At 43.1% G+C, this 27,623-nt stretch overlaps 1 protein-coding gene and 1 non-coding gene across 2 annotated transcripts; both read left to right on the top strand.

The window, feature by feature from the left end:
* The first annotated feature begins 410 nt into the window (after window positions 1–410).
* Window positions 411–20,946, top strand: Mgst3 (microsomal glutathione S-transferase 3). Its single transcript, XM_020175008.2, has 6 exons — window positions 411–542; window positions 14,809–14,930; window positions 15,919–15,992; window positions 16,564–16,621; window positions 19,725–19,797; window positions 20,696–20,946. The coding sequence occupies exons 2-6, from the start codon at window positions 14,814–14,816 to the stop codon at window positions 20,830–20,832; spliced, it is 459 nt and encodes a 152-aa protein (XP_020030597.1). The 5' UTR covers window positions 411–542; window positions 14,809–14,813; the 3' UTR covers window positions 20,833–20,946.
* LOC141414512 (small Cajal body-specific RNA 6) lies at window positions 19,858–20,089 on the top strand. The gene has a single exon (XR_012439535.1).
* Window positions 20,947–27,623: the final 6,677 nt, after the last annotated feature.

The following is a 27,623-nucleotide window of genomic DNA, read 5'->3' as shown; positions in this document are numbered from 1 at the left end:
TATTACTCACAGGCCCTTACATGCCTAAATCTCACTCACTCGACCAGCGTGCGGATGAGACACCATGCGCCTCCGCAATCTCCAGGACGCGCCACTCTTCCGCGCATGCGCAGCGACAGGCTGGGCGCCACGCTCCCTGCTGTGGCAGAACCCAGCTACGGTGGCTCTGCAGGGGTTGAATTATTAACGTGCTTCGCTTCCGCAAGCCCGATCCGAGAACGAACTGGCTGCAGTAGTTTAGGATGGCGGCCACGAAGGCACTTGGAGAAGGGAGCAGATATAAGGATTTGGGGATGGGAAGGGTACATCTGTGGATGACCAGGAGTAGGGTAAAAAAAAAAAAACCTGTCATCGCGTCCGAACCTGTGGCCCGCAGCTCGGAGTCAGAAGGCGCCGAGAGCCCCGCCTTGGGGGCGTGGCCGCGCTGCCGGGGGCGGGGCGGGGGCGGGGGCGGGGCCTGCGCCTGCTCTGCAAGCGCTGAAACCGCACCCAGACGGAGTTGCGCCGCTTCGCTCTGCACCAGGCGTGCGAAGGTGATCCAGGTGAGTGCTCGCGTTTGCAGACTGCAAAGAGCCTGACCCTCCCGGAGCACCTAAGCTCGTGCATCCGGCACAGGCTCTATCTCAGCCGGCCCGAGCTGATCTTGATCTCTCTCCAACCTCCCTTCTTTATCTGTAATTTGAGCTCTCCATTTCCATACCGTTTCACCTCCACCTGCCCTGCATCCTTCAGATGGAGTAGGTTTGGAGTGTCTTCTCCAGACCCGGCCTCGGTATCTATGACTCAGGGAGATTCTCAAGGTCAACCCTTCCTCAGTTCCTTCCTTCCTTCCTGTTCTTGGGCAGTCTCTTTTCGGCTTTTGGAATCCACCTGACCTTGCTAACTGCAGCTCCGATAGCGAGGATGGACGAGCCGGACATTGCAGGAGTTGGCTGTGCAGGCCACACTGGTTTCAAAATGTGGCCTTTGAGCTCTGTGGCTGCTGCGGATGTGTTGCTAGGAGCCTTCAGGGAGGGCCTTTAGGGAATTGTATTTGTTTTCCTCCTGCCCCACAGAAACATTTGTATTGGAACCTGTACGTTTGTCATTTCCTAATTCTGCTTTACAGCAGGAGACTCCTCACGAGTTTCCCCTCGTATCTGGTACCGTTGCAGGGTGGCCCAGAGCCAGAGGTGGGGCAGCTACAGGGCGATTTAAGAGGCTGGAGACTCGTTAAGTGAGTCACTCCCCAAAGTTGTGGCTTCTGTTAATACTTTCCTTGGGAGTCACGAAGTTACAAGGGACAAGTGAGTGTGGGAAAGGAGGTAAAGGAGAAGCAAAGACAGATGGATGGATGCATAGGAAGGGGGGGCGGGGGTGTGGGACTTTACTCCCTTAGTTAGGGAAGGGAAGTGCCCTAGAAGGGAAGAATGCTCCCTGCTCTGCAGATGTACATGAGCCTGGGTATGGTCTTGCAGAATCCCTGCAGATTTTAGGGTTGGAACTGGAACACGAACTTCCCTTTGGAAATCTGCAGTCACCTGGAACCTGCAGTGACTGGAAAATACCCAAGGTCAGGGTTACAGACATGCTGTATTTCAATGAATTCAAAAAGGAGAGCACCTTATCTGCGTCAGGGGATCAAGAATATGCATTCTAACAGAAGTTAAATTTAGCTAGGGAGCTAAATAAAACTAGCATCTAAAATCCAAACAAATGCTTCCACCCTGGGAAGATACTCTGTTAAGCTTCCCTCCTGACACAATGTTACAGAAATAGAAAACTTTGTCAAGTGATTCCTTTTTTTTTTCTTTAACCAATGTTACTATATATAAAATGACAGCGATACTGTGGCTCGCTATAGAAACTGCTCTAGAGCCTTCCTGAGAGTAAAGGGGCAGAGGGGAGGATGTGTAAAAAAGTACTAGTCTGTAACCCTACCACTTGGGGAGGTTGAGGCAGGAGGATGGTGAATTTGAGGCAAATTGGCAATGTATGAGAACCTGTCTCAAAATAAACAAAACTGGAGAAGGGCATCCTTCTCCCTTGTTCAGATTTCTTCCTGCTGGCCTGGAGCTCTGGGGAAGTAGTCATGGAACCTTCTTGCCTGCATTTAGCACAAAGAAGGTACACATGTGAGATGAAAGGCTTTACTCATTGTTCAGGCAAGGGCAATCTGGAATGAAGTAGATGTCAAATTATCTGTCAAAAGTAATGTAGTGCTTACTGCACATTTAGCTTCATTTAAACATATGGTTCCCTATATTTATGCTTAAGCATTTTGAACCTGTATTCAGAGTACCATTGCTAATCACAATTGACTGAGAACCATTTTTTTTTTCTTTCTTTCCATTTAGGATATTAAGGCAATATTTGTTTAGCAGAATATACTGCTACTATTTTTAATATTTAATTGATTAATACTACTCATGAGTAAACCATCCTCTTGAAGAAAATTTAGGGATTATCATCTGGTAGATTATTGCTATGTAAAATAAAATCCTGTACAGAGCCTACTTACCTGTCTGTCTTTGTGGAGAGAAATGCAGCAATGAGACCATAGGAAAATTGTACTGTCTACCAAATGCATTTTCAAAAGCCTTTTAAGGATTTCATAGGTTCGCCTGTTACCCTCTGAGTTTTTTTAAGAGCTGACCCTGTTCATTAACTGAAATATAGGTTCTATAATTTTGGTGCCATAGTCCTTTCCTTTTTTTTTTTTTTTTTTCTTGTAATATTGGTGTTTGAACTCAGGGGTCTTACACTTGCTAGACAGTCATTTTACTACTTGAGCCATGCCCCAGCCCACACCTTTTTTTAAATAAGTGATATTTTACTCTTCCATCTTAAGAAATGCAAATGATTATAAAGCTTCATTCTAAGTACAATCAGGCATGAAAGGGTCAAACCTGTGTTTTAGGCTAGAGCCAGCAACCTTGGCAATTCCCTCACTTGGTGGCTGGTACCCTAGCAGGGATTCAGCATCTGATAAGCGTTAACTACAGACTGCCTGCTTTTCTTGTGATACAGTACAAGTGTAACAATTGTGACTTATATGAGACATTTTTTTCCCCCTTTGGTTAGACTGGCAATTGAATTCAGGGCTTCATGCTTGCAAAGCAGGTGCTCTACAGCTTGAGCCACATCTCCAGTCCATTTTCCTCTGGTTATTTTGGGGATGGGGTCTCATGAACTATTTCCCTGGACTGGCCTGTGACCTCAGTCTTCCTGATCTCAGCCTCCCTAGTAGCTAGAATTACAGGCATAAGCCACCTGCACCTCTTTTTTTTTTTTTTTCCTTCTTCCGAAGTCATAGTTTAGTTGCCCTATGACTCTAAGCTTCTGTGTAATGCCAGTGAAGGGACAAATATGTGGGAATGGTGATGATGTGAAAATGAAGTGTCAATTTCTGTGTTTCTTGGTCCCTTGTAAACCTGTATGCCTAAAGATGATGAAGTGTTTTCCTTCCTATAATCTCTCCCTCTTTTATCAAACTGCAGTGCTGACACTCACTAAAATGACAGTGTTCCTTTCTGGATCTGTCTCAAGGTGGGTTTTTATTTTTTATTTTTCCCAAATTAGAAACATGTCAGGCTTTAATCAGTTACAGGCTTGAGTTAATTATTAGCGCTCTCTTCTTGTTAATATATTTTATAGGCTCTGGAGAGGGTCTAGGGAAGTGGAGAGATTTCAGAAGAGGTCAGGTGTTGTCAAACTTGCTCTTCAACTTCATTCAGACACAGTATAGCTTAAGGGTGTAGGCACAGACTCTGGAGCCAGACTGCCTGGGGTATGGGAATCCAGGCAGTGATAGCTGTGTGACCCTGGGAAATTATTTAATCTCTCTGATGCTCACTTTCCTCACCTGCAAAATGGAGGTAACAGTACATCATAGAGGTCCTGAGGATGTAAATGAGTTAATACTGATGAACTACTCAGAACAGGGTTTGACCCACACTAAACAGTATGCATGCTAATAGTGAGCAGCAGGCACTAAATTATTTTTGACAGATTGATTTGATATCCACCTCATTCTGATTATTAATAATAGTCAACAAATTTATTATTAATAATATTGATTTCTGATACTACTCTTCCTTTTGAGTGCACGGTCTCCTTTCTCTTCATGGAAAAATCAAGCCCTGGGCTGGGGGCGTGGCTCAAGCAGTAGAGCACCTGCTTAGCAAGTACAGAGTCCTGAAATCAAACCCCAATACCAAAAAAAAAAGCAAAGCCTGTTCCTGTCTGCAGGCCTCTGCCCTTTCTGTTTTACCTCTTTCACACATTATTGTGGTATTCTTCAGGGCTTTCATCCCAAGCTGTCACCCTCCTGGTTTGTGATCCTCCTGTGGTGGTGTCTGCTAAGTACTCACCCTTACCTAACTGTATTCTGGAGGGTCAGGACCTTCCTTCTCAGTGTTGATGACCATCGTAGCCCTGCCCATTGAGTGCCACATGACACTTAGTAGGGGACCAACAAGGGAAGGGATCATGCTGAGCACGTACTGAAGGTGGTGGCATGGACTTTGAGTCAAGTGTTCCATTAGGTAAAATGCTTTGTCCTGCATTGAATTTAGCAAAGCAGACTCCTTTCATGAATTTTGTGATGTGATCTCTCCTGCCCCCATTTGGGATCCCATGCTTTCTCCTCATTCTGTCCCCTGTCCTCTGAGGTTGCTGCCTTCAGACCTTTAGAAGACTCCTATGAAATGTTGCTGGAATCACGTCTCCTGGGAGGCTCAGTTCCAGGCAGTCCACAAGGCTCAGCACCTCTTCATTAGGTCTCAAGCAACTCTTGCCCATGGAGCCTGAAGCCTGGAGCATCAGTTAGAGAAACTTTCTTGTCACACCTGCAGGGGAACCTGAAATGTGTTCTGGCTTCTTACAAATTGAGTTTTCTTAAAGAGCAGAATTGTCAGTTTCTCCCAGAGGATATTCGATTCCATTCAAGCATGTATGTTTTGTACTTTGTCACACAAAAGTCAGACTCTAGAGAAGCAATTTACTTATTGGCCTTAACAGAGTTGTACCAATGTAAGCTTGTCCCATGTAACTGAGAACCATTCATTTGACCTGGTGCATGGTGCTGATCCATCCCTCCCCCACTTCCCAACCAGTGCAGTTGTGCATTCCGCCATTGTTTTCAATACTGGCCATTCACCAACGTGTTGGGATTACGCTGGCATCTGAAACTTAAAGGTTTTATAGGGTTAAACTGTGGCTATTCAACTGTAAGTCTGAATATATTTGGATTATAGCACCTTTATTCCTTAAAGGGGTAGATCTTCCATCTTCCTAACGTATCCTTCATTTCCACTTCAAAAAATATTCTGCCAACACATTGATGAGGAATTGAAGAATGTAAAGGACTGGGAAAGACTCACTTTATGACCTGCCTTCTGCTGTTGACCTCACTAGAACTCACAAAAATAGTCACATAAATAATGATGTTCCTATTTAACTGACTTTGTTTCTACTGAGCATGCAATACTATTTCAGAATAATAGTTACTTTTTAACATCTAGGTTTCCATTCCTTCTCTTAAATGTCTTTTAAGTGTAATGGATGGGTGCAGTAGCTCATGTCTATAATCCTGGGTCTTGGGAGGCAGAGCAGAGGCAGAGGGTCAGAGGTTTGAGGCCAGCCTGGACTCTATAGTGGCAACAACATGAGAGAGCAGGAAAGGGAGAGGGAGGAGGAGAAGAAGCAGCAATAGATCAAGAAGACAAAAAGAATAAGAAAGGGAGAAATAGACTAGAACTGCCATTTTGAAACTATAGGAGGCACACAGAAAGCCCATGACTCAGGATTTGGGTATGACTCAAGGGTAGAGTGCCTGCCTAGCAATTATGAGGCCTTAGAACCTCAGTACTGCCAGAAAAGAAAAAAGAAAGAAAGAAAAGTCCTGTGACTTCTTTGGCTCTCCTAGCATGAAAACAGACTTACTTTTGTGTTGCTTCCTTCCAACTTCTTACATTCTCCATTGAATTTCATGTGGACTTGGGAGGGCCAACTGCCCTACCTGGGGATAGTTTTGAGACCTGTTCCTTTGTGGAACCATCTGGAGGCAGAGTGGAGAAGTAAGGCTGGCAGCTACCCAGGAGAGCTTTAAATGAGCTAAGTGGACTTTCACCACCACCTTAAACTATCTGGTGTATGAGACTGAGGGACCTCTGTTTCATATAACCAGACAAACCCTATAAGTTACTATCTTTATGTGTTCCTGTCATTAAAAGGTTGGTTTTTGCCATATAAACAAGGTATCCTATGTAAGAAAGATTGGACTAATAACACAGACAGCCAAATAAGGATTTTAATGAGACATTGGAGAATGGGTCCATGTTGACCTGATAATGCTTTAGCATTGTCCCGTTCTTGGTATGATTAACATAACAGACACCAGGTAAGAACTTGTAGTACAGTTTGAGGAGAACAATATGGCAAATGGAAGTTAGGGTAACCATTGTCTAAGCTGGATTTTATTTGCTTATGGGCAAAGAGAGAGCTGAAAGGCTAATTTCTTACCTGCCTGAAAAATCTGGTTGTCATTTAGTAAAAGATAAGGTGCTGTAAATTTGTAATTCAGAAGTCATAAATTATTTCAACCAAGTGCCCAAATCCATAAAAGCTTCCCTTTTGCTCCTTTTGTGCAATGCTGATTGTACCCTGGGAAAATACTATTGGGCAATGAAGAGGGACTTGGGTAAATAGAGCTACACCCCAGGACTGTTCCAATGAATGTGATTCAGGAAGTTTTCTGTCTGTAGGTAGAGGAACCCTGCCCCAGTGAGATAAGGTCAGGTTTGGCAGAAACAGGAATTAGAGGGAAGGCTGGATGATACTTTAACACTAGAAGAGTTATGTTTTGGGCAGAATGAATCTGTTAGCAAAATTCCTAGAGGAGAGTTCCTAGCCAAATGTCCTGTGAAACTCCACGCTGCTAACTCAAGTACTGTAATGGTGTTAGACCCACCCTGCCACATTGTAAGCCTAGATTTCGTCACTCCTAAAGTGAATCTGTGCCATAGCGCCTTTGCTTGCTTAACCTCCCTGGTGTCTACTGACTGGCTGCACTGCACAGTTATTGGCCTGAGTCCATTCCGTCCCCCTGTAGACCTTGAGGTCCTTCTGATTATCAGGCAAACTTTGTTTTTTCAAGTTCCCCCAGGAAACCCATCATGGCCTCACAACCTATCTGCCACCTACTTTAAATACTATAACTAGCTTTCTTCCTCCAACTTGATAAGCCTCAATCAAATCATGCTTGGCAAGTAATAAATACTTTAATAAATTTAAAAAGTTAGAAGTGTTACTGTGCATTTAAAATATTACAAAAATAGGGCTGGGGCATGGCTCAAGTGGTAGAGCACCTGCCTAGCAAGCATGCAGCCCTGAGTTCAAACCCCAGTACCACCAATAAATAAATAGATAGAATTTGATTGCTAAAGTATTCTCAAAAGGCACATCCCTGAAAACCTACCTATAAGATCATATTTAATGGTGAAAACCTGAATGGTACTTCCCTATGTTGAGGAATAAGGAAAGAATGTCTGCTGTTGCCCCTTCTTTTCAACACTATATTTGTTGAGCCAGAGCTGTCAATCAAGAACAAAATAATAGTAAAAAGGCCTCTCATCCACATTGGAAAGGAAGCAGTAAGGCTGTCTTTCCCTGAAGATGGTTTGATCCAATGTGTAAAGTATTCCAAAGGTCTTGGGCACTGGGGTGACTCACGTGGGTAGAGCACTTGCTGAGCATGTTCTCAGCCCTAGGATCATTCTCCAGCATCACACACACAGACACAAAAACATAATGTAAAACACAGAGACCCTGGGTCTAGCTCTGGCCTCCCCTTGGCTGTTGTCATGACTCTTTTCTTCTCCTTTTGTTCCTGGAGCAGAACTCAGGGTATGCCATTCTGCCCCAATGTGCAAGCTTTGCTAAGAGTCTCCTCATTTCTTCCTGAGCTGGGGGAGGAGGCACTCCACCCTGTGGGTAAAGGGTGAGTCCAGCAGTGTGGTTCAGTAGCAAAAAGTCTGGGTGCTGGTATCAGTCTACCAGTGACCAAACCTGAGCTTTGCACTTACCAGATACATCACTATCTGTATCTGGCCTTAGGTAAATTACTGAACTCCTCTTTGCCTCAGTTTCCTTATGTGTACAATGGGAATGATAACAATGATAAAAACCACATAAGACTGCAGTGAGGGTGAATAGTGTTAATTTATGTAAACGTCTGTTCCAGTGCATAACATATAAGAAGCACTCTAGGCTGGGTGTGGGGGCTCATGCTTGTAATCCCAGCTACTTGAGAGGCTCATGCTTGTAATCCCAGCTACTTGAGAGGTAGACATCAGGAGGGTCTCAGTAGCAAGACCCCCATTCTCAATGTCAGGCATAATGGTGCATGCCTGTGATTCCAGCTACTCAGGAGGCTGTAGGTAGGAGGATCACAGTCTAAGGCTGGGCCAGGGCAAAACCAAATAACTAAAACCAAAATAAAGGGGTTGGGGGTCCTGGGAGTGTGGCTCAAATGGTAGAGTGCCTGCCTGGCAAGTGCAAGGCCCTGAGTTCAAACCTCAATACTGCTGAAAAAGAAAAAAAGAAGGAAGGATGGAAGGAAGAAAGGAAGGAAGTTTATATGTACTGTGTCTTGTAATTAGGTATTCAATGTGTAGTAGTCTTGTTATTTCCTGTTCTGCTATTTCTGCCAGATGGGATGAAAAATTCCATGACAAGTTCGTTGGAGGTTCCTCTAAATCCTTTAATATGCTTTCATTTGGAGTCATAGTACTGATTGTTCAGAGTCTGAGGTACACCTGATCCATGGTGCTGGTCACAGTGACTATCACTCTTGAAGCATTTAAAGCCTTAAACACCAACTCCTTTGACAAGTGGGGATGTCTGGTCTGGTGACCATGACCATAAAGACAGATCCAGGAACCCAGTGGCTGTCACAGGCTAGGCTTACAAGGTAAAGTCCCAGAGGAAGGCAAACCATCGTGCACACTTGTTTGGTCTTGAGCCATCCAGTAAGCTGAAAGAGGCTGGTCTTGTGGTGGGCACACACACGTATAGTGTGTAATTATGAAGGGCTTCACTGCAGCTCACTCTGCAGAACAACCTCTGGGCCTCATCCTTGCGTTCTGGGGATATGTCAGGAGAAGGGGTGCCTCAGGATTCTCTAAAGACAATGGTAGAATATGGATCACCAGGACAAGACTGTGCTTCTGGATTTGAGTCAGATAAAGTCACCACCTCCTGCAGTTTTTCTTTTTGCCTAAAACAGTGATTCTGAAAATACAGCCCCTGGCCAGAACCTTCAGCATCACTTAGGAACTTGCTAGAAATGTACATCCACAGCCCCCGCTTGGCACCACACCAAGTCAGAAACCCTGGAGGTGGGATGTGTTCTAACAAACTCTCCAGGTGATGTCACTGAACTTTGAGACACTGATCTAGACAACAGAAAAAGGAGCACTTGAGTTTCTGTGTTCGTGCAAATTGCTATAAAAAATACAAATAAGCGGGAGACACTGATCTAGACAACAGAAAAAGGAGCACTTGAGTTTCTGTGTTCGTGCAAATTGCTATAAAAAATACAAATAAGCGGTATCTGTCAGCATATGGAGCTGTTTCATTGTTCACATTCAAGCGCATGTTTTAGCAGCACTGATCTCTGGGAAACAAAGGTTCCAGAGTTCAGAAGCAGAGCCTTGCTAGTGGGTCACTGTAATCCTAGCTACTCAGGAGGCAGAGATCAGGAAGATTGTGGTTTGAGGCCATTTTGGGCAAGTAGTTCACAAGACCCTAGTTCAAAAAAACCCATTACAAAAAAGGGCTGGTGGAGTGGCTCAAGGTTTAGACCCTGCATTCAAATCCCAGTCTGCAAAAAAAAAAAAAGTGATAGTGTGTCTGCCTAGCAAGCATGAGGTCCTGAGTTAAAAAAAAAAAAAAAAAAAAAAAAAAACCAAAGTTTAAACTTTTAAATTTAAGTGCTCAACAGGACATGGTAGTCTGTACTTATAATTCCAGTAGTCTGTTGGAGGCTAAGATAGGAAATGGAGAGTTTGAGGCCAGTGTGGACTACATAGTGAGACCTTGTCCCAAAACAAAACAAAAGAAATAGATGTAGGCCCATCTTTGTTAAGTGATACTCAGGTGAGGGCTTCTGAATTACCAAACTCAGATGGCAGGAGGTTCTAGTGTTGCTGTAAGGCCTCAGATAAAGAATTTGGTCTGATTTTAGGTTGTTCTGTTCAACTCTTCAAAGCAGTGCTGCTTCTCATTTCTGTGAATCGTTCACTTCAGTGATTGTTGAAAAGTTAGGGACTATTGACCTCTGGGCAAAAAATTCTCCCACAAACAGGCTTTCTGAGTTTTAAGAAGGGATCTGCAGCCAGCCAGTGGTGGCTTACACCTACAATCCTAGCTACTTGGGAAGCTGAGATCTGGAGAATTGCTCTTCATGGCCAGCCTGAGCCTCATCTCCAAAATAACCAGGGCAAAATGGACTGGAAGTGAGACTTAAGTGTTAGAGCACCTACTCTGCAAGCATGAAGCCCTGAGTTCAAACTCCAGTCCCATCAAAAAAAAAAAAAGAAGCAGAGCCTCTGGGTTACATGTCCAGCATCATTTAAAAGATAGTCGAGGGCAAAGTTCCCACCTTCAAAAACCTTATCTTGTTGGGTCCATAAAAAGAGTTGCTAGTGACACTGGGCAGGTACATAATCAGCAAAATGTATGCAGTCCAAGTGACAGCTCATTCCAGAGGGAGGTTGTGTGTCAGTTATCAGTTGTTTAAGCTGTCCCTGGAAGCTATCTGCTAGCTTTGGGCTTGCACAACTCTGGGTGTGGCTGGGTTGCCTGGGGTGTGGTCACTGAAGGCCATCTCTCCCCTGCTGCATACTCTGACACACACAGAGGCCTCTCTCTAAGGGCTGGGAGCATCCATCTCTTTGTCCTGGATTTATCAAATGTTAAAGTGCTTTTTGACCTTGGATCTAGTTTTCAGTGCCTATGGCGCAGAGTTTTTCTCCATGTTCTGAATTCCTCTTTCCTAAGTAATCCATAACCTGGCTTCTTTCATGGTTTCAATAGATACTTTTGAGGCAAGAAAAGGCAGCTTAAACTGGTTAGTTACATACTTTTTACTAGGGACTGTATCAGATGCTGAATATTATCTCAGAGGGGTGTGTGTGTGTGTGTGTATTGGGGACAGAATCATTTCTGAAAGCCACCTGGAATTGGAGCTCCATCATTTATTCCAAAAGCATCTGGGTACACTGTGAGTATGCGTTTATCCCACAAGCATCTATACACCATGAATTTGCACACTGTGCTTGACATGGAAGATGCCAGACAACATGGTCCCTCTCTCTTGGAGTTTAGGGCTGTTGTAATTGGCTATTTACTCGGGTTAAGAGCAGGTGCTGATGGCACATGAGGCAGGACTACTCTGCCTTGGTAAGAATGCAAGGAGGTGTCAGGAGAACTATTCACGCTTCTGGAAGGCAGCTTTCCAGACTTCATTGATGGGTTCGTGGCCTCTGCAGAGGAGGCCCTGCAGGAAGAGGAGGTGCTCTATTGCTCTGAGCACTCCCTGTCTCCACCACTGACCCCACTATCCTTTGTGACTATCCACTCTAAAAGCATCAAACTCTGGGCTCTGTTTTCTATAAATTCCCTGCCTTTCAAAGGTACTTCTTGTTCCCGGCTCTGCTTGGCCCATCCAGGTTCACACCCAATGGATATCACCTTCACACAGTGTGAGGAGAGTAATTTCCACCAGTTAGACACACCTAGCAGATTGCATTTACACTCTGAAAGGGAGTTTAGCAGTCATATTTTAATCTCTAATTATAGAGCAGTTGTTTTATGAGCATTTCTTAGCTGCAACAGAGACAGAGGCATTTCCTTGTCTTGCCATCTACTCTTCCCAGAAGTCACAAAGACAGAGCTCAGTGACTAAGTCACCATACTGTGGTAGTGTTTATGTGGGCTAGCTGGAGTACTTTGGTGAAGAAATCCAAAACCTACTCTGGTCTTAGATCTGCCCTCATCCACCTAGACTCTGGACTTGCAAATTCTGACCTAAAACAGATGTGCTTCATTTTACTGTCCTTGAACAGGCAGCTGCTGATGGAGTTGGAGGCAAGTTCATTTTAAATGGCCTGTTTGCCCCGATACCGCCAAAACAATTAAAAATAAATAAATAATTGACCTGTCTGACCCAAATGCCTTTAACTCCCAGGACATCAGGGAGGCTGGAAGGTTTGATCACATTTATTTGCAAAGATGTGTTCAGAATTCACACTCCATTTTTGTTTTAGTAATTACTACTGCAGCTTCCTACCTGCAGTGATTTTCTGGAATTGGGAAGAGAAGGAAGGCAAGGGGACACAGAGGGCAGCCATGCCTCCTTGTTATCTGTGGCTGGGCAGGCAGAGCTGCTGATCTGGAGGTGGCGGGTGCTGAGTCATGGAGACAAACCCTGCCCAGTGTGTGCTACACTCCTGAAGGGCGGGTGAGCCGCACAGGGTGAAGATCACAGAAGTAGAAAGCTAGTGAGAATTTATGAACCATGATGGGACAGAGGACACATTTCTAGGTCTCAGGCCCCAGGTGCTACTTTTCCAAGCTAAGAGAAGCTTACTTTCTAAAAACTGAGCTGCTTGCATACCCCAAATTCCATACTAAGAAAGATGCTCTGACCGCAGGGTTAGTTCAGCTCTCAGTTTTCAGGCAGGGGTGAAAGGTGACATTGGAATCAAATGAATCTGTATTTGAATCCCAGCTCCAATCCTTTCTGTTTTAGACTTTGGGAGCATTTTGACTGCACATTCTTTGGAAAATTGAAATAAAACCATCATGTTAATTTGTTTGTAAGGATGACTAGAATTGTGCTGCAGCAGGGTGACCCTCCTTGACTGGCTTCTAGGAGACTAAAGCTAGGCACTTAACCAGGGATGGACATTAAAAACCAAAGGCAGAATACACCAGAGACTCCTGGCTTGTGGCAGCCTCGTGTGGAGTGGAGAGCCAGTTAAGGATCTCTTGGCATATTGTAGCTGTTCCTTGTATCCAGTGGCACTCTGACCCTTCTTTCATCTTATGCTCAAAAAAGTTAGTGAGCAGCACTAACAGTTGACCATGAGATGGTTAAGGCTTCCTCCACCTGCTAGGTTTTGTTCTCTTTCCTTCTTCCTCTTTCCTCCTGGGGCAGAGCTTAATGCTAAACACTGGAAAATGAGGTGGGATTAGATTTTTCTCCAAGCATTTTATTTGAAGATTTTTTTTTGTTTTTTGGTAGTGGTGGTATTGGGTTTGAATTCAGGGCCTCACACTTGCTAGGCAGGTGCTCTACCACTTGAGCCACTCTGTCAGCCCATTTTTGTATTTTGTATTTTTGAGATAAGATCTCAAAAACTATTTCTCCAGGCTGGCTTCTAACCATAATCCTCCTGATCTCTGCCTCCTGAGTAGCTAGGATTACAGGTGTGAGCCACCAGCACCTGGCTTATTTGAAGATTTTTGAACATAGACAAAAGTTGAAAGAATTGTATGTTGAACATCCACATAGTTATCACCTAGATCTACAATTAGTATTTTGCTCTATTGGCTTGGATTGTCAATATTTTTATGCATTTCAAAATAAAGTGGAAACAAGAGAGTACTTTACGAGGCTTGTTTTGAAGTGAGCACTTGATGGGTAGCCTGGGTTCCTCAGGAGCTATCCAGACCTGTCACAGGCTCAGGAACTATGCTGGCTTTCAAAACACTGAAACAGGGCCTTTCTCTGCTGGCATGAAATCTCTACTGTGCTATGGATCAGGATAAGCTGCAAGGTTCCTGACCTCTCAGTGCCCCACTCCAGAAGCAAACAGACAGAGAGAAACACACATTCTCTCTCTCTCTCTCTCTCTCTCTCTCTTTTTCCCCGCCCCCCTTCTTTTTAAGTACTGGGGTTTGAACTCAAGGCCTCTTGTTTGCTAGGTAGGCCCTTTACCACTTGAGCCACCCTACCAGCCCTAATGTAGTTATTATTTTATCAGATGGGTCAGACGGGTCTTCTACTTTTTCCTGGGGCTAACCTCTACTTCCTTGTAGCTGGGATTTCAGGTGTGTACCACCAAGGCCATCTTTGCAAAAAGCTTTAAGTCATTGCATATACACTACTTTGTATCCTGTTTTTCCTCTCTTCCCCTCCTGCCCTCCTCTCTCTCCTTCTCTCTGTTTCTCTATCCTTTACCATTTTGTCATATTAAATATTTTTCAAAGCAGGTGGCTCATGCCTGTAATCCTAGCTACCTGGGAGACTAGGATTGAAGGGATAGATTCAAGGGCAGTCCAAGAAAATAGGTCAAGAGACCTAGTCTCCAAAATAGCCAGCGCAAAATGAACTAGAGGTGTGGATCAAGCCAAAAAGTACCTATTTTGCAAGTGTGGACCCCTGAGTTCAAACCCCAGTACCACAGAAAAAAAAATTTGTTTTCAAAACTGTAAAGTTTAGGGCTATATCATTCTACAGCTGCTGCAATGATATAGATGCATCTTGTATATGTGATGTTAAGCAAAAAGCCCTAGATACACGAGAAAATATATGATGTGTGATTGTGCGCTTTTCCGTGAGTATGCTGAATACTTGAATTTTTTAAAATTTTGTTCTATGACATATAGTATATTTATAAGGACCTCTTGGAAACATATTTTTGATCTGTACATATTTGTTCCCTGGTAACAAGGCCTCCTGCTCCCTAAGGCCTCACATCCTATGATGCCCACAGTGCTGGGACAGTATCCCAATGTGTTGTCCTTTCTTCCATACAGCCAAGATGGCCGTCCTCTCTAAGGAATATGGTTTTGTGCTTCTCACTGGTGCTGCCAGCTTTGTGATGGTACTTCACCTAGCCATCAATGTTGGCAAGGCCCGCAAGAAGTATAAGGTGGAGGTAAGTGGGAACACAAGCCTCTGGTTTTGTCAGCTTGTCCAGGGCCATGGGCTTGTCCAAGGACTTGTTTTTAGTCATGAAGGAAGAGGTGAGTTGCTAGTGGTGGGTGGTGGCAGTTTTAGAACTATATCTATTAGAAATTCTGCTCCTCTGTGACAGGAAAGAAGCAAGAAATAAAGGGACCTGCGGGAGAGTATAGTTTTCATTCTGTGTCACCTTGTCTTTTCTCTGGAAAGACCAGGTCTGCTGGAATTAGAACAGTCTACTTTTGGCTTGAGCTATTTGCTAGGAAGAGTGCAGTTTTCTTTTAAATGGCAACACTGTTTCCTGGGTGCCACTTTAAAAATGATGTCTTAAGGTGATTTTCCTGCTTTCCAATAAAGAAGAAATGCTGAGTTAATCCTGCCTAGCCATTACACGTAAGAAAGGAGCCTGTTAAATACTTCCTTTAGTTCTAGCTGGTGTAGAGGGATAATTTCTAAAGTTGTCCCTGGTGTCTGTTTCTGTTTAGCATCTTATAATCAGACTCCCTCATTGAGCCTACTTTTAAAGTTTTCTTCTAATGGACACTCCCAATAAAATTCTCACATACTCAGTTATCTGCTCTCCCATTAGAGGAAATCTTAAAAAGGATGTGGTATTTGATGACTCTTGGGAAGGAGCTGTTTCCCTGTGGTGTCTGTAAGGCATCTGAAATCCACCATTGATGTGTGACATCAATGAAGAGCTCCGAGTCTAGCACAAGCTGCTTGTGCAACCATACCAGAGGCATGCATTCTTACTGCTGGATATTTAATATAAACATGGAAACTGCTACCAAGAATTCCAACTCTTGTCACTGTAAATATTTAAGCAGAAATCAAATGGTCACCTATCAAGAGCATAATGGAAGATGCTTTGGGAATATATTATTTTTAAGGTTAATTTTAACTCTCAACACTGCAGGCTACTCTTGACTATTTGATCAGTGTGTGCTTTGTTTTAACAGTATCCTGTCATGTACAGCACTGACCCTGAAAACGGACACATCTTCAACTGCATTCAGCGGGCCCACCAGAACACGTGAGTGTAATGCCTGCCAGGCACCAAAGATATCTGCTGAGTGGGCTGTGCATTTCCTGAGTAGTTAAGTGATGACAATCATAGGCACCTCATTAAAAGCATCATTAAAATTTAAGTGTGTGAACAGACTGAATATTAAGCAAAGTTAAGGGTTTTTTAAATGGAGAGATTTCTGGATACTCTTTCCAGGAACGTCTTTAATGTTGCATTACCATCTGCAGTATTTGTAGCCAGTCCCATCTAAATTGACACTGAACCTCTGTGGCCTAGAGAATGAGGTGACTTTGGGTTTTATAAGGAAACCCACTCAACTCCACCAAGACCTTCCTCATGAGTTTGGAGGATGTGAGGTCCTTTTACTCAGTGTGTTCTGAGTTAGCCTCTGCTCTGATGCAGAGCAAAAGAGGGTGTACTAGTGGCTTGCCTCCCCTCCACTCATCAGTGCTTATGTTTACTCTCAGACTTCTAACCTGCAAGCATGAATAGAAAGGTCTCTCAGTTCTGGGTAGGCATTCTGGCATGGGGACACTTTTTCTTTACTCATTTTAAAGTTTCCCTCTGTCTGTTCTAGGTTGGAAGTGTATCCTCCGTTCCTGTTTTTTCTAGCTACTGGAGGTGTTTACCACCCAGTAAGTCTCTCATCTATTTGAGTTGTAGTTCATTGAGCTACTACTAGAGAGGGAAGAAAGAAATAAACATTGAATGAGCCTCCTATTTTAAAGGATTTTATTTAAGTATTTCTTACAAAGTTCTTTAAAGTAGATAGTATTTCCCCTATTTTTTCAGTCTCTTGGATACTATTTAACTTTCAGAAGGTCAAATAGCTACAGAATAGAAGAATTAGACTTTGAGCCCAGGTCTATCTGATTCTAAAAGGTTCGTGTCTGTGAGAGGTTGTTTTGTTTGCTCTGGAGTTCAAACCAGAACTCAGGGCCTTCATCCTGAGCCATTCTGCCAGCTTTTTTTGTGATGGTTTTTTTCAAGATAGGGTCTTGCAGAACTATTTGCCTGGGCTGTCTTCAAACTGCGATCCTCCTGATCTCTGCCTCCTGAGTAGCTAGGATTACAGGCCTGAGCCACTGGCATCCAGCTCGTGTGAGTTTTCATTTGCCATATTCATTCACTCATTCATTCATGCATGCATGCAACAAACACTTACAACCTAAGGTTACCGCAGTGAATGAGACAAGCAGGTTTCTTGGAGCTTTCTTTTTAGTTGAGGTCACAAACAGCATCATAAGTAATTATGTGTTAGATGGTGGTGAGTGCACAAAGGCAGAAAAAAGAACGGGGAAGGCAGTAGGAACTGGATGATTTTGAGTACTGTGGTCAGGACTGAGGATCTTTCTGAGAAGGCGAGTTAGGCAACACTGAAAGGAGGTGAAGGAGCAAGAAGTGCAAGTGTCTGCAGCATCCAGGAGTCTGCCTGGTGAGAAGCCATGGAGTGGGGAGAAGAGCAGGAAGCAAGGGCAGAGCAGCAATGGGAGCAGACACCAGGTCCTGGGAGGCCTTAGATTTGGACTGCATGTACGTGTATTTGAGCTTTGCCTTGGACATGAGGTGTTCCCTTTGAAGGTCCTGATCATCCCCTGAACTGAGTTCTGATCAATGTTGTGGCCCTCCACATCTCTACTACTAAGCCTTTCGTAGCCTTCTAGTCTGTACCTGAATGGTCCATGCTTTTATTAACAAGCTCCCAGAATGGCACATCTGTAGTTCAAGACCCTGAAGCCCTGTATTTTTTTTTCACCTCATAGAGAAATTTATATATATGCAAAATGACCCAAGTTTATACAAGGTGATTCACCCTGCATTGTAATAGCAAGAATGGAAGCAATTCACATGTTCACCAGTTAAGGGACAGTGTACATTACATACAGACACACTATATAGTCATTAAAAGAGAATGAGGATTTGATATAGTGATACAAAATCTTTAGGTTAAGTGGAAAAAAACAAAATTCAGACTAGTCTGCATAGTATACTATAGTTTATATTTTAAAAGGAAATGGAAATGTCTAATATTTGCTTATATGTACAGTAAAGATCACTGTAAGTTTACCTTACAAACTGATGACAGAAAAGGGAAAGGAAGTGACTAAAGTATAGAACAGGAGGGAGGCTGTTTACTGTATACCCTCACACTTTTATTTTCTTCAAAAAATAAAATACAAACAGTTTTAAAATTAGTTCACTGTTCTTTATTTTCACATCACCAAGGCTTAAGACAGATTGAATCCTCATATATACTAAAACTCAGTAAGAAATCTACCCAACTAAAAAACTGAGCAAAAGATCTAAACAGATACTTCAACAAAGATCTTCGCATGAACAAAGATGATACACAAATGTGAAGGCCTGTATTTTTTTTTTTAAGAAACATCAACTGTTCTTGTAATGTCATTTGAAAGGTATTTCTTTCCAGGGGCCCTATCACTAGACAGTGACTCAGCTGGCTACTCTGAAAAGCCTGGTGGCTTTCTAGATTGATATCACTTGATGTCTCCCTACCCCTCCCCATCTCTGTCTCACTTCCCTAGATCTCGATCCTGTGCTTAGCTCTTCAAAATTCTCTGAAGTACTACTCTCTGAGGACAGCGCCTCACTATTCTTCCTAGGTTGATAGTAATTATGCAGCATTAAGGAATGGTCTGTCAGACTCAGAGCTAGAAAACAGTGACTTGGGAGACTGGGGTCTTTTATTTGCAGTTGTTCATCCTCCTATTGACACTTTTTTTTTTTTTTTGTGGAACCAGAGAATTAAATCCAGGGCTGCATGCTTTGCATGGTAGATAAGCGCTCTGCCCTTTGAGCCATGCTCCTAGCCCTTTTGTTTATATTTTGTTTTTGAGTAAGGGTTTCACTAACTTTGCTTGAGCTGGCCTCAAACTCAAGATCCTCCTGCCTCCTCTTCCTGAGTAGCTGGGATTATAGGCATCAACCACTATGCCCAGCTTACTGATACTTTTTACCCAAAATCAACTTCAACAAACAAAAATTCTGACTTAGTAACCCCCACCATTGACAGTGCTTACTACCACATTAGAAAGGAAGGTTTCCTGTTCACATATCTTTTCTGCTTACTCCTGGCCAAGTGGTTTGCCCCAGGATGGCACCCAAATGAAAAGATTTTTCATCTTACATAAATTTTTACTTTCTCTTCTCAAAGGTGTGGGGAATTGGGAGGCTTTTCCCTCTCAGACTGCATATTCACACACTTTCTTCTTCCCACCTGTCCTAGTGTAGCCCCATCCCTCCATTCAGGCTGTGGTGCCAGGAGGGTGATCTCACTGGAGATCATGCAACTCCACAGTCAGAGTTCACCTCATGCTCAGAGGCCCATTTGAGGCAACAGGGCTTTCCCTCTAGTCCTGAGTTTTGGTCAGTTTTCTCTTCTGGCTCACCCTGAGCCTCCAGGCCTGCCCATCCTGAGGTCTAGCCCAAGTTTCCCAAGTTGCTCAGAACAAGTCTAAAGATTCCTTCCTTCCAGCCCACCTATCTACAAGGCCAGTACTCAGCTTGCAGGTTTGGGGCAGTTCATAGATGAGCCACAGGTCTTTGATTTTTTTGACTGAAACAAGTAACTTAACCCCACCTTATTTGGTGGGTTGTATCCTAGAAAATCCATGAAATTATTAACTTTTTACTAACACATTTTTAATCAACCCTAGGTATTGAGAAAGATTTGCCTGTTTCTTCAATGCAAACACTAACATAGTCCTTTTATCACAGCGCATAGCTTCTGGCTTGGGCCTGGTCTGGATTGTTGGGCGAGTTCTTTATGCATATGGCTACTACACGGGAGGTAAGTACATGTTGATGTCTGCCAAGCCAACAAATCTTAAAATCTATGCTACTATATTTTTCTACTTACTGGGAATTTAACAAAAGGGGAAGTACAGCTGCCTTTCTCCCACCAGCCTCCAATGGTGCTGTGATAGGTAAATGGGGAACTGACACACAGTGATGGCCCCATTCTGTGCTCCTTGAAGAGTCCAGGGAAGACATCAAGATTGGCATCCAACAGCTTAGTGGTCAAGGGTTTTAGATGCTGGGAGTGCTGGTATCTGTGGCTATGATCTGACAATTCCAGCTGAGACCTCTGGAAAAGGGAAAAAATTGGGGAAAAAAAAAAAAAACAATGAGGAAGTAGCTTGATAATTAAGGTGAAAGGTCTATTATCTTTATTCTTTTTACTAACTTTTGAATCACAACAAAATTTATTTTAACTAATCATTTTCCATGGAGCTTTGCATATGCTATTTACCCTCATAGCAGTTCTATGTATAGATAATGTTCCATTTTACAGATGAAGAAACTGAGGCTTACAAAGATCAAGGCTGTTGTCAGGTAGCTGCTAAGCATAAGCTAGTAGCATTCAAAGCCCAGCAGCCTGACTATAGAGCCTAACCACTACTATAAATGGTGTACCTGAGACCAAAGGTGGAAGAGACATTTTTAGCTAAACATCACCAAAAAAGAGAGAGATACTCTGTAAAGCTTGTGAATCAAAGTTGCTTTAACAATTACACAATTTTCTATTCCAAGTAATATCGTTATGACCTGTTACTTGGCACCACATCTTACAGCTTTAGGATAGAGTTGGTTAATCACCAAGGCCAAGTTGTTGAATGTATACCCTGGGTGCCATGATAGAATGCTTTATGGATGTTCTGGTAACTTCCTGCTTTCTTCTTTTTCAGACCCCCAAAAGCGGTATCGAGGATCTGTGGGGTCTCTTGCCCTCTTTGCCTTGATGGGTACAACTCTGTGCTCTGCCTTCCAGCATCTCGGCTGGGTTAAAGCTGGCCTTGGCCAGGGGCCCAAACACTGCCACTGAAGAGTTAGAAGAGTTTAAGAACTCTCATTCATTTTGAATGACTTACCTTTATTTCCAATTACATTCTTTTTCTAAGTATAATAAAAACTTATCTGGCATCAGCCTCATACCTAAGCCTCCTGACTCTACCATTTTCTTTTTCAGTCTCTACCTGAAATAATTTCCCTGTTCCTACTAATAAGATAGGAGCCACAGGTATTGAGTACCCCTCTTCACCCTGCAGCCTGAAGTTGAGAAAAGTCTGATTGTGGTAACATGTTTGTAATTGTGCCACAGCAGGGAAAAAATTAAGGAAAGTCTGTTAGCTCTAGTTAGGATATTATATTATCACTTGGTACTAATAATTAGGATAACAGTAACAATTTTTAAATAATCTGTTGAAGACAGCTTCTATTGCAATAAAAGTAAAACCTTAGCTACTTAAGAGGGTGAAATTTAGTAAGGATAAATGTAACTTTCTGCATTTGGATACAAATACCTTATTGTATAGCTACAGATGGGGAAGGATACATTTAGATACAAATGGGAGCCAGCTTTGGTTTTAGTTCAGTTAGAGAATGAGGCAGTTTGGCAAGGTAAGATAGTTGCTTCCAAAAACTAAAGTGGCCATAAACTACATTAGCAAACATGTCTAGAACTGTGCTGTCCAGTACAGCAGCCACTAACCACACGTGGTTTTTTAGATTAATAAAATTTAAATAAAACAAAAGCCATCAGTTCTTCATTTGCACTGGCCACATTTCAAGTGCTCAATAGCCTATTAGAGATAGGATCTGAACCCAGGCTCAGTCTAAAATTCAGGCAGTTTTTCATTGTACATTGTATAGCTTAAGCTTCAGAGGTCAGGCATTAAAGGATGGAGTACTACAATCAGCCACTGAAGACAGTCACCCTTGGCCAGATGACTGGAGCCCTTGGGCATTTGATGAGGCTGGACTAGATCAGCATACATTACAGTGTCAGTTCAGGAGAAATTTCCACCAATCTAGAGAAAAATCATAAAATCTTATCTTCCATGTTAAAATATTCTTTTATGAAATGATGGTGGCAATGAATGGTGATGATTTTGTTCCTGACTGGAAAAAATGTCATCAATGAGCATCTGTCTCAAGCTAGGTTTTTGTTTTCTAAGAAGTGCACCTAACAAGGCTGGAGAACTTGCTGAGGTCCTCTTGTTGCAGACTCCAGGCCTCAGTGAGGCAGGCAGCAAAGTCCTAGAGATTTATGCTGGCCTGTGAAGTCTCAAAGTCTCACAAGGGTGAACTTTTCAAAGTAGAGTGGACCACCTTTGGCATTTTGCTATTGCATGAGGGGCTCATGTAACATTTTATCAGGAACCTGAGGGCATAAAGGGTGCTGTGGTTGAAGTGCTTCCCAGTAACAGCACTTTCAGGGAAACTTCAGGAGGGGATTTTGATCCAGGTGATAGAGGGCTGCAGTAGGAAATAACACTGTCTGCCAAGATAGCTTGTGTTAGTTTCCCATTTCATGGAGAAAGAAAATTGACATCCTTACTGCAAGCATTCACTGCTAATCTATAAGCAGTGTATATTCCAAAGAGCCAGTTTACTTCTATAGGGAAACATACTCTGGGTTTTGCTATAGATGGAAATCAGAGAATCACATCAACGTGTAAAAGCCTAATTAACCTTACGGTACCTTAGGAATTCCTACCTGCAGGTAGCTGGGTGACTGGGCAAAACATCAGCTCCCTAAGCCTCAGCTTACCCAGCTGTAAATTAGGGATACTAATACTAATTGTAATTCTTATTTTTCTTTTGGTGGTACTGGTGTTTGAACTCAGGGCCCCACACTTGCTAGGCAGGCACTCTTACCACTTGAGCCACTTCGCCAGCTCAATAATACTAATAGTAGAAAAGTATTAAAGAGCAAAGGATAATACATGCACAGTGCCTAGTAGAGGACTCTGGAGGCCAGAAGCTGGGCACAAGGTGTGGTAGGAGGCATGGGAGCCACCTTCTGGTGTAACTGCAAATGTCAGCAACCAAATTATCCTCTCTATTCTAAGGACTTCCGGAGTTTGCCCCAGTTCCCTTTCCATCTCTAAGATGCTCTCCTGACCTAATAAAAAACAGAGAAGTCTCTCAGTTCCTGCCCTCCTAGCAGCACTGTCCAGCAGAGTTTTCCAATATGATGGAAATTGTCTGCACTGTCCAACTGAGTACCCACATGTGACTATAGGATACTTGAAATGTGGCTAGAGCAACTGACAAGCTGAGTTTGTATTTAATTTTAATTAAACTTAAGTAGCTACATGTGGCTAGCGGCTACTGTGCTTGGATTAACAGCATTTACAGCAGTGGTTCTCAACCTCAGCTGCCCATTAAATTCACTTAGGGACCTTTTAGACTCCAGCTCAACTAAGTTAGCATGTCAGAATTTCTAAAGCCTTCTGGGCAGTACTAACACATAACCAAACCTGAGAACCATTGCTCTAAAAACCCTACTTGGCAAGCTTATGACTCACCTGGGGGTCTTATTAAAGTGCAGATTCACATTCACAGGTCTGAGGTGGGAGCTGAGATCCTCATGTCTAACAAGCAGGTGCTACTGCACCCTGGGTACTTTCTGTAAGCCCAGTTCCTACACTCAGAGTTCACAGTCTATCCAGGGGAGATACAAATAGCATGTAAACAACTTCAAGTAGCAACAAATGCTGTGAAATAAATGGGGTAGTCAGATAAGGTGTATACTGGCTACTTTAGCTTTAAACAGGTAGATTTTTAGTTTTTGGCATTAAGGAGCCTGCAAGGTGATGGCCAAGGGGAAACATGATCTGGAAGGCAGAGGGAACAGCCACTGTGAGATCCCTGAACAAGCCAGGCCAGAGGAAGGCGGGGTGAATAAGGAAATGAAAAGATGAAATCAGAGGACAATGTTGACGGTCATGGTAAGTTTAGACGTTTTTCTAACTGCAATTAAAAGCTACAGTAGGGTCCAAAGCAAGAGCATGATGTAATCAGTTACTTTGAAAAGATTGCTTACTATTGATCTGTTTAGGATTACAGGCGTGAGCCACCAGACACCCAGCTGGATCTCATTTTTTGATGGTTCTTCACAGCTTCATGTAACTGTTAAGTCTCCCTCTATTCCCTTTGCTGACTAACGCCCTCTCACTTGAAAAGACAAAAAATAGGCCATCAGTTATAAGAAACAATAAGAATTCTTTCTTCTTGGGCTGGGGGCATGGCTCACGTGGTAGAATGCCTGCCTAGCAAGCTTGAGGCCCTGAGTTCCTGAGTTCAAAACCCCAGTACCAGCAAAAAAAAAAAGATTATTTCTGGTGGGATTGGAATTTGAACTCAGGGCTTGCTAGGCAAGCGCTCTACCACTTGAGCCACACCTCCAATTAAGGATTCATTTTAACTGTGGAGACCTGGTCATTTCAGAGAAGCTGGGGTGGAGACCTTGACATTGTTAAAAAAAAAAAAAAAAAAAAAAAGCAGGGCAGGGTTCTTCTGTTTCTAGGAAAATTTTTGATGAATGAACTTGGAGGGATGGTGTTAAACTTCAACCTTTTTTCAGTCAGATTCTCACCTCAGGCAACAACAGAATTTCTGATGCCAGATAGCCAGCACAGCAGGAGAGAAAGGAGCTGGGGCTACCCTTTTGCATGTAAAAGATCTGCCCAAGAAAAGGACTGCTTCTGTACTGGGTCACTAACACAAGTTAAGAGATGAGGATTCTGAGCTATTGCAGAGGGGAACTGAGCCAACAGGAGACCTGGTTATTTTTTTCTTCTTTCTTGCATTAATGCAATCCCAAGAAAATTTCTGTTAATACCCTTAGCACAGGAATCTGTTAACCAAAGAAATCATAAAGGCATGAGTTGGGCCCATTTATGTGTGGCCTCATTAGGATGTTAGCAATTATTCCCTTTAGAAATCTTAAGCAAGATACACACAGATGTTAACAGGAGGTAAGACTAGATGGGAGAAGGACAAGGAGGTACACTTTCTTCTTCTTAATTGTCAACAGTTAATCAAAATAGTGGAGGAAAAAATACCCAAGCCAGGTATGGTGGAGCACTTCTATAATTCCAGCACTGTGGAGGTGGAGGTGGAAGGATTGGAGGTTCAAGGTCAGTCTGGACTACAGACAAAGTACCAGGTCAGCCTGGGTTATATAAAGAGACTTTAAAAAAAAAAAAAAAAAAGCAACCCCAAGAAAATTTAGCTAGATAACACATTTTTAGCGTAATGAGTTTGAACTCAGGCACTCTACCACTTGAGCCATGCTAATCCCCAGCCTAGGCTTTGATCCTATTTACATTTCCTGCTGGAATGACAGGTGTGCACCCAGCTTTTATTGGTTGAGATGGGGATCTCTGGAACTTTTTGCCCTGACTGGCCTTGAACCTTGATCCTCCCAACCTCCCAAGTAGCTAGAATTACAGCTGTGAGTCACTAAGCCTGACCTACTTCTAAATCAGGAGAAGACCTGGCCTCTTGGCTAAGTCCATGTTTCTCTAGGTGTGTTTTATAGGCATTGTTACAGTTGACCCTGGTATCCACAGTGGACTGGTTCTAGTCCCTTATATAAAATGGCATACTGTAGCAGGGAGGAGGATCAGAAGAAAACAAACTAGGCCTGAGTTCTGACAAAGTAGCAGGGGGGAAGGGATGGCATAGCAGAGATAAAACCTATAGAATTCAAAAGTGAAGGTCACATAGCACTAGGGTAGAAGAGCACTAAACACGTGGGTGAAGTAGCTTATAGAATTGCATGTAACCATATATGGGTTAAACCTTGTTTTTTAAATTTTATTGCCTCTATAACCTGCTTGTAAGGGTACATAAGGTGAGACCGCTTTGTTTTCAGGGGTCAGCCTTTGGACACAAGTCTGCTGGGTCTGTGCTAGCATAATAAAATGTTGCTTTCTACTAAACTGCCTCAGTGTCCTGTATCTCAGCTAGCAACTTCCTGCAACAAGTATTTGCATATAACCTATGCACATCCTCTGTATACTTCAAATCATCTCTGTATGATTATTATGTATGATACTTAATACAATGTAAAGGCTACGTAAAAAGTCATTATACTGTATTATTTAGGGAATGACAAGAAAAATTTGTGTATGTTCAGTATAGATGTAATTTTTGTCAGTGCTAGGGATCAAACCCAAGGCCTTGTACACAACAGGTAAGCACTCTATCACTGATCTACACCCCCAGTCTCACAGACATAATTTTTACTTTAAAAATAATATCCTATCTACTAATGTGGAACTCACAGATACAGAGGCTGACTATACTTGTACTCTTAGAAGATGCATCATTAACAGGTTTTTTTCCCCTCAGGTGTATTTTTTCAAATCTTTGTCCAGGTAAATTTGTAAAGTGCCATAGCTATATAATGTCGTAGAACACACTTTGGACCATGTGAAATACAGTAGGTTGAATAATGCTCCCCCAATATGGCTGCATCCTAATTCACAGAACCTGTCAATGTTCCCTTATATGGCAAAAGAGGGTCTTTGCAGACATGATCAAGGATATTGAGGTGGCCAATTACTATGGACTATCCAGGTGGGCTCCAAATTTAATCCCAGGTGTTCTTATAAGAGGGAGGCAGAGAGTATGAAAGCAGAGATTTGAAGATGGTAAACGGCTGACTTAGACAATAAGGGGGCCAGGGGCCATGGAATGCAGCTCAAGATGAAAAGGTAAACAGATTCTACTTAGCCAGCTTTCCATCACTGTAATAAAGTACCTGAGATAATTACTTTACAAGAGAAAAGATTTGGGCTGAGGGCATGGCTCAAGTGGTGGAGGACTTGCCTAGTATGCTAGAGGCCCTGGGTTCAATCTCCAGGGTAGGGAGGAGGGAGGTTTTCTTGGCTCACAGTTTGGAGGTTCCAGTCCATGATCAATTGGCTCCATTGTCTAGGTATGTGGTATGGCAACACATCATGGCAGGAGCACGTGGTGGCACAAAACTGCTTACTCCATGGCCAAGAAGCAGAGGAAAAGGGGGTGGGGCCCTACCCCTTTGAGGGCACAGGCTCAAATACTTCAGGGTTTCTCACTAGCCCCCATCTCCTGAAGGTTCTACCACCTCCAAACTGCAACACCCTGGGACCAAGCCTTTAGTACATCCTCTGGTGGATGTTCACCCTCCAAACTACAGCACTCTTAGTGAGCCTCTGGAGGGAGTGTGGCCTTGTCAACTCCTTGGTTTTTGGCCAAGTGAAACCATTTTGAACTTCTGACCTCCAGATAAGATGACAAGTTTGTGTTGTTTAAGGGGCCACCACTGTGTGGAAGCTTCTTGCTGCAGGCACAGGAGCCAGGGAAGGGTCTGGAAAGCAAAGGAACTGTAATCCCACACAGGGTTTGACTAGTACCTAGGACCAAGACTTCCCCCTAAATCTCAGTTTCTTCATCCTGAATTCAGGGATACTACCGTACTTACGTGTACTGTGTGCAATAAGTGAGAAGGGATGTAGCAATAGGATCTCCTGGATACTCAAATGTTAGTTCCCTTTCCCCTGCTATTTTTTTATTAGGACCATCAGAAACTTGTCTTCTCCCAGGCAGTTCGTACTGTTTATGTTGCACAAGACACAGGGTGAAACAATTCTGCGGCCTTGCTGTGTATCACGTGACCTCTGCATAAACCTGGAGGTTGATTCAAGTATTTCCATGTTCGAAAACTGCAGTATTTGCCCATCCTAGGACATGACCAGATCCAGACCCAGTAATCGTCCCTTATCTCTGCCTACTACTTTCCCTATTATTTATTAACTATTCTCCTGTGAGGAAGAGAAA

This window comes from Castor canadensis, chromosome 11, assembly GCF_047511655.1.
Source record: "Castor canadensis chromosome 11, mCasCan1.hap1v2, whole genome shotgun sequence".
NCBI classification, from domain to species: domain Eukaryota; kingdom Metazoa; phylum Chordata; class Mammalia; order Rodentia; family Castoridae; genus Castor; species Castor canadensis.
The sequence above is the reverse complement of the archived record's forward strand: the minus strand, read 5'-3'. Positions and strand labels throughout refer to the sequence as shown.